Source organism: Glycine soja, chromosome 6 (genome assembly GCF_004193775.1).
Source record: "Glycine soja cultivar W05 chromosome 6, ASM419377v2, whole genome shotgun sequence".
Lineage (NCBI taxonomy): Eukaryota > Viridiplantae > Streptophyta > Magnoliopsida > Fabales > Fabaceae > Glycine > Glycine soja.
In genome coordinates, this window is record NC_041007.1 from 40754060 (window position 1) to 40767046 (window position 12987).

At 39.2% G+C, this 12987-nt stretch overlaps 1 protein-coding gene across 1 annotated transcript; it reads left to right on the top strand.

Moving 5' to 3' along the window:
* The first annotated feature begins 287 nt into the window (after positions 1–287).
* Positions 288–3822, top strand: LOC114416952 (G-type lectin S-receptor-like serine/threonine-protein kinase At4g27290). Its single transcript, XM_028382001.1, has 7 exons — positions 288–1558; positions 1971–2081; positions 2183–2340; positions 2414–2624; positions 2741–2978; positions 3063–3213; positions 3295–3822. The coding sequence occupies exons 1-7, from the start codon at positions 385–387 to the stop codon at positions 3601–3603; spliced, it is 2352 nt and encodes a 783-aa protein (XP_028237802.1). The 5' UTR covers positions 288–384; the 3' UTR covers positions 3604–3822.
* The last annotated feature ends 9165 nt before the right edge of the window (positions 3823–12987 follow it).

Consider the following 12987-nt stretch of genomic DNA (forward strand, 5'->3'; position numbering starts at 1 on the left):
TCAAAAAATTTTTGAAAAAAAAAATTAAATTCTATTTTTTTTGGTAATGAAAGACTTGGTATGGATAATGTAAATGCTATAACCTTCCAATAGACTGTCATTGACTTAGCACAATCTTCTTCTAACAACATTGGTTCCATAACTTCACAATAGACTCTCTATTGACTTGGTATAGGGGCGATGTCATGGTAAATATTACTCAACGAAAGAACCAGCATTGTTCATTCTCACTGTATGTTATCCTCATCATCTTCCCTGCTACATAATTTAGAAACCATTGGTATCATAACTTCACGATGCTATTCATTTGGTTTTTTTTATTCTCCTTCATGACTAGAACTTCCACATCATTGGACCGTTTAGAAGTGAATCAATCTATCCGAGATGGTGAAACTTTGGTTTCTGCTGGTGGAATTATTGAAGTGGGTTTTCTTCAGTCCCGGAAATTCAACAAGAAGATACTTTGGTGTATGGTACAAAAATGTATCTCCTTTGACAGTGGTGTGGGTGGCTAACCGAAATACACCTCTTGAGAATAAATCAGGAGTTCTAAAACTCAACGAAAAAGGGATTATTGTGCTTCTAAATGCTACAAACAGCACCCTTTGGTCATCATCCAACATATCAAGCAAAGCAAGGAATAATGCAACTGCTCATCTCTTGGATTCGGGAAATTTTGTAGTGAAACATGGACACAAAACTAACAGTGTCTTGTGGCAGAGTTTTGATTATCCGGGTAATACATTGATGCAAGGGATGAAACTTGGATGGGACTTGGAGACTGGTTTAGAAAGATCAATATCATCTTGGAAAAGCGTTGAGGATCCAGCTGAGGGAGAATATGTTATAAGAATTGATCTCAGAGGATATCCTCAAATGATTGAATTCAAGGGATTTGATATTATATTTAGATCAGGATCGTGGAATGGCTTGTCTACAGTTGGATATCCAGCTCCAGTTAATCTATCATTGCCTAAATTTGTGTTCAATGAAAAAGAGGTGTATTATGAGTTCGAGATTCTTGATAGTTCAGTCTTCGCCATATTTACGCTGGCCCCTTCAGGCGCTGGGCAGAGAATTTTTTGGACAACTCAAACTACCACCCGGCAAGTCATCTCAACTCAGGCACAGGATCAATGCGAGATTTATGCCTTTTGTGGTGCAAATTCTATATGCAGTTATGTTGATAACCAAGCAACTTGTGAATGCCTGAGAGGATATGTTCCCAAGTCTCCTGATCAATGGAATATAGCAATTTGGTTGGGTGGTTGTGTTCAGAAGAATATATCAAATTGCGAAATCAGGTATACAGATGGATTCTTGAAGTACAGACACATGAAATTGCCAGACACATCTTCATCATGGTTTAATAAAACCATGAACCTTGGTGAATGTCAGAAGTCATGTCTTAAAAATTGTTCCTGTACAGCATATGCAAATTTAGATATCCGTAATGGAGGAAGTGGCTGTCTACTTTGGTTTAATATTCTAGTTGACATGAGGAATTTCTCTCTATGGGGACAAGACTTTTATATCAGAGTCCCTGCTTCAGAATTAGGTACTCAATCAATTATTTTGTTTTGATTTTAATGTTGGCCTTTGGTTTCTTTTCTATTTTCTTGTTGATTATTGCATTATTCTAAGAGAAAAGGGTGGAGTGAGGTATGGCCGTAAGAATATTCAAAGGCGAGTTAAACAAACATTTTATTGTTGCACCTTGAAATTCATGATCAACTAGAGGCAGTAATATTTGAAACAAAGAGATCTGTGAGTTGCAAGATTTTGTTAACAATTGTGCAGAAAGTTATAAGTACTGCATGTTATTTATCAAATGGAATTTATTTTTCAAATTAAATACTATGCATTTCTCCCCTATTCAGTCGAAGGAAGCTAGACTCTCTCAGCTTCAGTCTATAGAGCTGTTTATTTTAAAGTTGGCCTTGACTGATCCAACTATATGTTTCTTTTAGATGACACTGGCAACAGAAAAATCAAGAAAAAGATAGTAGGAATCACCGTTGGTGTGACCACTTTTGGATTAATCATCACATGTTTATGCATATTTATGGTTAAAAATCCAGGTAAGTATATAGGTATGATTTAGCATCTAATGCAGTCAAATAGGTACCAAAGTGAATATTATGTGTCCATGTATATATACTGTTATTTTCCAACTAATCAGGGGCTGTAAGAAAATTTTACAACAAGCATTACAACAATATAAAGAGAATGCAAGACTTGGATTTGCCAACTTTCAATTTGTCAGTCTTAACTAAGGCCACTCGAAACTTTTCTTCTGAAAACAAGCTTGGAGAAGGTGGCTTTGGACCAGTATACAAGGTGATAAAAAAAATGATATTTAGAATTTCTGTTATCCTTAAGAACTTGCTAACTATTGCAGAATATCTTTCAGGGCACACTGATAGATGGGAAAGAGATAGCTGTGAAAAGGCTTTCAAAGAAATCTGTACAAGGGTTGGATGAGTTCAAAAATGAAGTGGCATTGATTGCAAAACTTCAGCATCGTAATCTTGTAAAGCTTCTTGGTTGCTGCATTGAAGGAGAAGAAAAAATGTTGATTTATGAGTACATGCCAAACCAAAGCTTGGACTATTTTGTTTTTGGTTGGATCCCTAATGATATATTCTAAATATTTATTACAGTCTTTTTATTTCTTATTTATAGTTTTGGAAATTATGGAGAATGCTGCAATGCTAAATATGTCTGTGTGTTTGACTAGATGAAACCAAAAGGAAGTTCCTAGATTGGGGTAAACGTTTCAATATTATTATTGGCATTGCTCGAGGACTTCTATATCTTCATCAGGACTCTAGGCTAAGGATTATTCACAGAGATCTAAAAACTAGCAATATTTTACTAGATGAAAATTTGGATCCCAAAATATCCGACTTTGGCTTGGCTCGATCATTTTTGGGAGATCAAGTTGAGGCAAACACAAATAGGGTGGCTGGAACATAGTGAGTTAGTTTCTCTATGATGATGATTCTTTGATATTGTCTAGTCAAGTTTTAATTATTTTACTTTGAAAATTTTATTTTCAGTGGTTACATGCCTCCTGAGTACGCTGCGCGTGGGCATTTCTCAGTGAAATCAGATGTTTTTAGTTATGGTGTGATAGTATTAGAGATTGTAAGTGGGAAGAAAAACAGAGAATTTTCAGATCCAGAACACTACAATAATCTTCTTGGACATGTAAGCATAGATCTGATTATGTTGCTAATCAGTATAAATTGAATTATTTCACTTGTACTAATTTAATGCTCACCATCTTAGGCATGGAGATTGTGGACTGAACAGAGGTCATTGGATCTACTGGATGAAGTGTTGGGAGAACCATGCACGCCCTTTGAAGTCATACGATGCATACAGGTAGGCCTATTATGCGTGCAACAAAGATCAGAAGATAGGCCAGACATGTCATCAGTGGTTTTAATGTTGAATTGTGATAAAGAATTACCAAAGCCAAAGGTACCTGGTTTTTACACTGAAACTGATGCTAAACCAGATGCAAATTCTTCATTTGCAAATCACAAACCATACTCAGTTAATGAACTTTCAATCACAATGTTAGATGCAAGATAGAAAATAGAAGCAAGAAAATGTTAAGGCTTCACCTTCCAATGTGGGATATGTCGGTTATTTGATCATACATAATTAGTAAAATTTCTATGTGAGCTCCTGCTTTATATTTGTTTCATGTATTCAAGCAGATGTGTGGGATAAACAAAGTGTAATATAAAGACAAGAATTATTAATTGTTATTTGCAATTGATTGAGGAAGCTTCCACATGGAACAGTTTAGATCCCTCTTGTTATGTCACAGGCAAGCAAAAAAGCTAGCTTATTGTCACACGTTATTGAGACTGAATTTTTTACTTGACTATCATATCTTCTGGATATCATATTAACTTTCGAGTTATGAGTGATTGATATTTTCAATCTTCCGGAAATCATTTTCAAACATGTTATTTACTTAATTTTGATACGCTTTTGTCGAGACCATTAAATCACGCTTTGTTACCCTTTTGTTGAGACCATTAAAACACGCAAACCAGACATCACTATGAGTTCTCCAACACGGTAATTGATGGGACAAACTATTAATTTTAAGCTGGTGAAATAGACGGGAGTTGTTGAAAACATTGTTAAGAGTGTTTCTTTATTATGGACTTCTTTGCATTCGTCAACACTAAGGATAATTCGTAGATATTAAAATGGTACAAAAATTCTAAGGATTATTCATCTTTGTCACACTCTCTCAATTTTCTCTATGAAGATATGCCAATTTTTTCAGAAATAATATATAGGACACTCTCACTTGAATTACAACATACCAATAATTTCAGGGTAAGATGATAGGCAAAGCCACTGCTGGTTTCGAGGACCAGTTCCTCCAAGAAGAAGAAAGGAATAGAAGCTAAGTATTTCATTCATAATCTGCAGCTTATTACATGGTCCATATTTATAGTGTGAATTCCCTAACATAATTGTGATTCTATGCTAGGAAAAGATTACAGGCAAATGGATTCTGTTATTGTTGTCCCCTGATTCTCGACAACCATGATCTTGCAGATTTCATCCTCGTGCCAGCTTAGCCACGATCATCAGACATAGTCCTTTAGGTATGAAGGTTTAGTGATTGTTCTTTTTGCTCTGTCTTCTAGTTGCACCCCTATGTTACTATCTTCATTAGGCTGACTGCTAGTTACTTGTTGCACCTCTGCTTCTCTATCATTTCACGGTCCTTGCAAATGCACCTTGTCCTCAAGGTGGTAGTCCCGACATAATTGGGGCCAACTCTCCCAAGATGTCTCATCGGGAGAGAGCCCAAACCATTGCACCAGTACCTCCTAGTGCGAATTATCCCCAGATGTGTTGTGGCGGTAGTTGAGAATTGCTAATGGGGATATAAGAGATTGGTCGTGAATGAATTGGTTTCGTAGAGGAGCTGAGTTTACTGTCTCCGGCGACCCCTTGAACGGTTTTAATATCGAGCTATGGAATACCGGGTGAATACAGGCACCCTCTGGAAGTCGTAGATGATAGGCAACCTGCCCTACACGTTCCATGACCTCGAAGGGGCCATAGAAACACTTGGACAATTTGCCGAAGGTGCCTTGCTGGTGTTTGGCCGATGTTTGCCGATGGGGTCGTAACATGACCATGACCTAGTCCCCGGCCTGATAAACCACCTCCCTACGCTCCCTGTCGGTATATTTCTTCATAAGACCCTGTGATTTGATGAGCTTTTTGCGAACGAGTTGAAATGTTTCCTTGCGATTGGCCAGCATCTCATCGACAACATCTACCTTTGACGTTCCGGTGAGGTATTCCGGAAAATTGAATGGTTTCCATCCAAAGGTAATTTTGTATGACGTGGATCCTGTTCCTGCATTCCACGACATATTATGAGACCATTCAACCCAAAGTAATAGCTTTCCCCAAGAGCTTGGCCGGCGGTGAACAAAGGAACAGAGATATTGTTCAATTACACGATTAAGGACCTCTATTTTTCCATCTCTTTGAGGGTGATATGATGAGCTCATGCATAGTTGCATCCCACTAAGTTGGAATAGCTCCTGCTAGAACTGGCTAATAAAGAAAGGATCACAGTCTGAAACTATGCTCCGAGGAAGGCCGTGAATCTTCCTGACAATATTCATGAATAAGCATGCGACAACATGGGCCGTGTGAGAGGGTGGTAGCATGCCTAAATGAATGCCTTTTGAAAAGCAATCCACGACCACGAGGATGACGGTGTTCCCTTGAAAAGGGGGTAGGCCGATAATGAAGTCTAAGGAGAGATCCTCCCATGGTTGGTGAGGGACCGACAGAGGGAAAAGCAACCCAGCCACCCTCTAGGTCTCATACTTGGTGTGCTGGCAATCGAGGTGACTTGTGACAAATTTGGTGACATCGTCCCACAGTCCTTCCCAATAAAAAAATTCCACCAAACGGATTGTTGTCTTAGTGATGTCGAGATGTCCTCCGGTCGGCGTGGCATGGTACTCCGTGAGGAGTGTTGAGAGAAAAGGAAATTTCAGCGGAAGCCAAATGTGACCCTTTCTAAGTATCAAACCGTTGGAGATTGTGAAATCAGGGTATTTTGTCGGGAGGCCTGAATCACCTGATAATCCTGGTTCTAAGCCAATTGAGTCTGTAGTTCCTCCATGAAAGTTAAACATGGCACCGAAAGTGTGAGAAGCAGAGAGAGTTCATGCTCTAGTAAGCGCGACAACCCATCCGCCTCCTGATTATTGGCACCCGAACGAAACTGAATTTGGTAATCATACCCCATCAGGCGAGCAAGGTCATGTGCTGCTCTGGGGTCTAGATTACCCGCTTGAGCATCTCCTTGAGACTGCGATGATCTGTGATGATGGTAAAGGGGTGACCAAGGAGATACTGGCGCCACTTCTTGACTGCCGTCGTGACGACAAATAGCTCCCTGACATATGTTGAAGACCGTTGAAGCTTGGGTAGAAATGGTTTACTAAAGTAGGCGATCGGATGGCCTTGTTGGGAGAGGATCACACCCATTCCGACACCTGAAGCATCGATTTCGACGGTGAAAGGTAGCTCGAAGTTCGGCAATGCCAAGACTGAAGCTTTGGACAAGGCTTGTTTCAAACGTTCGAAAGCTATCTGAGCAGGAATGGTCCACTGAAAGGGGTCCACCGTAGTGGCTGAGACCAACACAACTGCTATCGTTGCATACCCCTTGATAAACCTCTAATAGAATCCGGCGAGGCCCAAGAAGCTTCACAAAGCTTTAGTGCATTGTGGGACCGGCCATTGGCACACAACATCAACCTTCGAGGCAATAGGTTCAACACCCTTTTGCGAGACCATGTGGCCAACGTATTCCACCTGTTGCTGGGCAAAAGAGCATTTGGACAATTTGAGCACAAATTAATTATCCAATAGAACCCGAAAAGCTTGCTCTAGGTGAGTGGCATGATCATCGAAGGTCACGCTATAAATCAGGATATCATCAAAGAATACAATGATAAAGCGACGGAGAAATGGCTGAAAAATCATATTCATTGTCTCCTAGAAAGACGACAGAGCATTACACAAACCAAAGGGCATAACCTTGAATTCTTAGTGCCCATGGTGCGTGTGAAATGCCATTTTAGCAATGTCCGGCGAATGCATCTGAATTTGGTGGTAGCCATGCAACAAATCCAATTTCAAAAACCAGCAGGCTCTACCTAATTCATCCAAGAGATCATCGATGGTGGGAATGGGAAATCGATCACACACCGTCACTGTGTTGAGGGCTCTGTAATCCACGCAAAACCGCCATGAGCCATCTTGTTTCTGGATGAGTAGCACCGGTGAAGAAAATGGGCTGGTGCTTGGACGGATAAGACCCTTCTGTAGCATAGATTCCACTTGAAGCTTGATTTCTTGCTTTTGATAATGTGGGTGCCAATATGGGCGCACATTGATTGAGGCAGTCTGTGGAATTAAATGGATATGGTGGTCAGTCTCCCTCTCCGGTGGAAGTGATGACGGAGGCTGAAATAAGGCACCAGATTAAGTAATCAATGTCTAAATACGAGGATGAAGAGGCATATTGGACTCCGATGGAGATGCCTCTGCAAGCACTGCAATAAGGAACTAGTGTCCTATTGTCGAAGCAAGTGCCGGAACTGTGGGGGGGTCAACATATTCAAGGTGAGCTCTGTATCGCCCTGGAGTTCAATTAATTGACCACCATAAAAGAACTTTATAGTCATAGTGCCATAATCAGTGAGCATTGGTCCTAGCGTTTTAAGCCATTGAACACCAAGGACGATGTTCGCCCCGGCAATGGGCAGAACATACAGGTCCACCTCACAAGTAATGGCCTAAATAGTAAGGGGAACTGCCTCGCACCATCGAGTACACACTAAGTGTTGGCCATTTCCAACCATAACGTGTAAGGGGCTTGTTTACTGCGTCTAAAACCTGAGCTTCGTGACTAACTCCTCTTGGATAAAATTGTGTGTGCTACCACCATCCACAAGGATGACCACGTGGTGGCCGGCGGTCGTGCCCATTAAGCAGAGCATTTCGAGGGCCAAATGACCCGCTAGTGAGTTGAAACTAATTTGGGCCACAACCGGGTCAGGGAAGTCGGGTGGGTCAGGAGCCGGGTCAAGGCCCTCTATATTAAGCTTCAATAGTCTCTTCTTCGTCCGCAACCAGGAGAAAACCCCTAGAGGTAGAACAGTGGCCTCTATGGTATTTCTCGTCACAATTGAAGCATAGGCCATGTTTGTGGCGATAGATGATCTCCTCCGACGACAGGCGCTTCAATGTTGGAGGGCGCCGTGGCGGAGGCGAACACGGTATTGGCGAAGGAAGGAGTACGGGGGCAGGAGCAGGGCGTGGGGGTGGTATCAGTAGCACTGGAGGGGTGCGGTGGCGGAAGGTCTGGTGCATGTCTAGGAGCTTCCCTTCCTGGAGGCGAGCAAGACCAGCTGCTTGCACCAACGTCAGAGGTTGAAACGCCTGTACCTCGTGATAGATTTCGGGCATGAGCCCCGAAATGAAGCAACTCAAGAGGAATTGAGGAGGGAGCCTAAGGATTCTGTTGACGAGGTCCTCAAATTCCGGAAGATACTGCGCGACGGTGCCCTTCTGAGTCAGCTTGAAGAGAGTGCCAGTGGGGTCATCGTAGTGGGACGAAGCGAAACGAGTTTGGAGGGCCTGGATGAACGCCGATCAAGAAGTGAACTAACCATTATTGGCCATCCACTAGAACCATATGAGGGCTCTGCCATCCATATAGAATGAAATGATGGTAATACGATCATGTTCTGGGGTTGCATGATACTGGAAATATTGGTTGATTTTGAACACCCACCTAAAAGGGTTAGTGCCATCAAATCGTGGAATATCTAATTTCATTCGATGTTGTGTTGCAGGAACAGGGGAAAGGGTGGAAATGGGTTGTGGTGTGGATGAAGGGGAGAAAGGTAATGGTGGAAATCGAAGGAGAAGCTCATCGAACTTTTGAGTCATGGATTGGACTGTCTTTCCGAGGGATATTTGGTGATTAGTGAGTTTGAGAATGGTGGCTTCGAGTGGGGTAGACGGTCTTGAGGTGGGGAAGGGTTCAGACATGGTGACGAGAGCACCAAAATGATATGCAAAGCCAGTGCTAGTTTTGAGGACCAGTTCCTCCAAGAAGAAGAAGAAGAAAGGAATAAAAGCTAAGTATTTAATTCATAATCTACAACTTATTACATTGTCCATATTTGTAGTGTGAATTTCCTAACAGAATTGTGATTCTATGCTAGGAAAATATTACAAGTAAATGGATTATGTTATTATTGTCCCTTGATTCTCAACAACCATGATCCTGCATATTTCCTCCTTGTGCCAGCTCAGCCACAATCATCACACATAGTCCTTCAGGTATGAAGGTTTAGTAATTGTTATTTTTGCTCTGTCTTCTAGCTGCACCCCTCTGTTACTGTCTTCACTAGGCTCACTGCTAGTTACTTGTTGCACCTCCACTTCTCTATCATAAGACCTCTGCTGTGTGGTTATATATCATTATCATCTTGCCAAAACTCAGTCTTTGCTACTAGGATTGTCAAATCCGGTTAAAAAAAATTCACATAAAAATCTAAATTTTTCATGCATTTCTGTACTTATTGTTTTTTTATTGTTGTCTCCTTCCTAAAAGCTAGCCAACGCGCAGTAGAGGTTAATTGAAATTTATTAGTCACTTTTAAAAATACTTGATAGAAACTAATAACAAATAAATTAAATTTATTAATGTCGCAACCTACCCTTCGGCGGGAGGGCGACGCGTGACTCGCGGGATGCGTGTTCCACGAAAGGAATACGCGCGGAGTCACCACCAACGTTTATTTGAGGAAAACGTCGGAAATACTAGAGAAGACGCAATCTACGAACTTTTAAGTGAAAGGCTCGGGAGTTGTATTTACGCACGGGGAAGGTATTAGCACCCCACACGTCCGTCACAAGGGACGACAACCTTTAATCGAATGTGCAACCATGACTTTGATTTTTACGTTCCCTTTTGTGTCCTTATATCCTTTTTATATTTTTTATCTTTTTGTGGTCGATAAGGGTGTTTCCCTTTGCTCCTACGTATTCCTCAATTGTGATGAGGAAATCAGACCTAGGTAGTTCTTTCTTATGCATGAATCAAGTGATTCTTTTTACTTTGAAAGGTGATCATTTTAAGGCGTTAGACCTTAAAAATGATCCATTTTACTTTGGTAAGAAACTGAAATGATAAACTTTCAAAATCCTATTTTTGTGGACGAGCTTGACTAGGCGAGTTGATTTTAGCCTTAGTTTCACTTTAGTTATTAGTCAATTCAATTAAGAATGAGAAATCCCAAAGAGAAAACGTCCGATTGATTTTTTGCTTTATTTTACTAAAAGGTATTTTTTTTATTATTATATTATTATTTTACCTCTTTTTTTTATTTCCAACGTAGTTACGGCACGATCGAACGGTCGGAATTCATTTTAACCGAAATTAACGGATGATACAATTCAAACGATCGGTGGAAATTTATTTTATTTTTAGATTTAAGCGAGAAATGACTTAAATAAATGGCTTAAGCACGTCAAAAGGGGGTACGGAAAGTAAATGAAATGTAAATGAAAGCACGTAAAAACAATGAGGACCACTAAGGGTGCATAGAATGAATTGAAAAGTTCAATCTAGGGAACTTACCGGTTGAAGACCGAAGAACGATGAAGAACGTCGAAGAACGGTCGAAAACCTTCGCGAAATCACTCACGGAAACGTTACGGAAGCGCTTCGGCTTGGATTTTCTTCACGGAACCAACTTTTTTCACTAATTTTAAGTGATTCTGAATTACCAGGAGGGCTGAACGCTTTTCTACTTCACTTCTCCCCCTATTTATAGAAAATTGGGGGAAAAGCTTGCCACCTAGCTCGCCCAGGCGAGCTCTGCTCACCCAGGCGAGCAAGGTTGCTTCCTCCAGAAGCAACAGCCTTCTGGAGGGCCCAAGTGGGCCTGGTTGCTATTTGCACCCCCATTTTTACTAAATACACCCCCTGCCTTTTTTTGGTGATCCTTTTTTCGTAAAGTTACGGAAACTTACGAATTTCATAACGATACTTGTTTTCTTTCCGTAATGTTACGGAATCTTGCGGATTACATAATCATCCCTTTTTTGACTTATGGAATGTTACGGAACCTCACTACTTGTGCAACGATGCTTCCTTTTGATTTCCAGTGTGTCACGGAACCTTACGGATTGTGCATCAATATTTTCTTTTGATTTCCGGCACATCACGGAATTTCACAAATTGCCTAATGATGGGTGCCAAGCACCTCAAAATGACCAAACACAAGTTGCATGCCACCAAGCACAGGTCCCCCGGACGAAATTAGGGTATGACAATTAAGAATTTAAAATAAAATTTACTAATTTATGAGAGATTTACAAAAAATATCAAGGATCAAACTCAATTTGTTTTGTTTTATTAGAAACTAAAAAAAAAAACTAATTATTAGGCTATGATTAATGGATAAAAAGTTTGTGAGCTCATGAAGCTAAATTTTTTGTTAATTAACGATGTGATGATCATTCAATTGTAAATTAAATTATTATTTTACCATATCATAACCTCAGAATTTGAGATGATAAAGTTGTTCTGATTACTTTTAATTTTTCTTTGTCTAATTTGTATATATATATATATATATATATATATATATATATATATGATTTTTCAAATAAGAAAACTTTTATGATGAAAAATGAGAACTATCGATACTAATCATTAGATTAGAATTAAAAATAATTAACAGTTTAGATTAAAAGATAAATTTAAGTAAGTCACCTGACAAATTAATGTTAAGAAATAACTCCGCAAACACCCATTACTAGAAAAATGAAATTTAACGACCAAAATCAATCAGTCGCTATTAAGGACTGAAATAGAGACTGAAAATTTCTGTCTCTAACTATGACCGAATGTTCGACCGAATAATTGACCGAATTTAAGCTTGGTGGCTAACTTTCATCAGCAGCAGAATTAGCGACCGAAAGATAGGGTCGCTGAAACATTTAGTTCCTATATCGGTCACTGAAACATTCGTATATGTGAATACAAAAGTATTATACTGACTGAAGTCACGACCAAAACGAACTTGAAGATAGCGATCGAAGACGGTTTGGTGGCTATTATGAAGATAGCAACCGAAAATGTTTCGGTGACTATGACAATACTATTGTGAGAATCACGACCAAATTTAATATTTATAAATATAATTTAGAAACTAATATAAAATATTGAAATTAATATATTATTAATATTTTTAAATTAACAAACCAATATTTACAATATTTTTAATTATATAATGATAATTTTAATAAAATTAAAAAACCGATTTTTAAATTATTTGATTAAGACAAATAAATCATGGTTATCATTAGTGTTATGTTCAAAATAATTTATTATCTTATATAATTATTTAAAAATGATAATAAATAAATACCCTTTGTATTATGAAAATATGTCATGATCAAAATTTTTAAAATTCAGTATTTTAAAGTATAAGGCATAATTGTGGCACAAATGATTTATTAAGGTTCAATATGGTGTAAGTGAAATTTATACATTGATAAAGACCCAATTTGACTTTGGTACAACATGTGCATTAAGCAAGACCCAATAAGATGTAATGTGTGACTTATGCATTCACTAAAAGCCCGAATTGACTTTAATATAAGGCTTAACTGCAAAATCTGTTCCTGTATTTCACCAAAACGGTTCTCTTATTTTTTAATTCACTACTTAGTCTCCCTATATTTCAAAATTCAAAAATGCTTGATGAAGGATTAGAATCATGGTCTTTGGAGTGAGAAGCACACTTCTTCATCATTATACGCAAGCGCTTATTTGCCCCTCTTTACTTGTCTTTTATTGGAGATAAAAGGGAAGTAAAGATA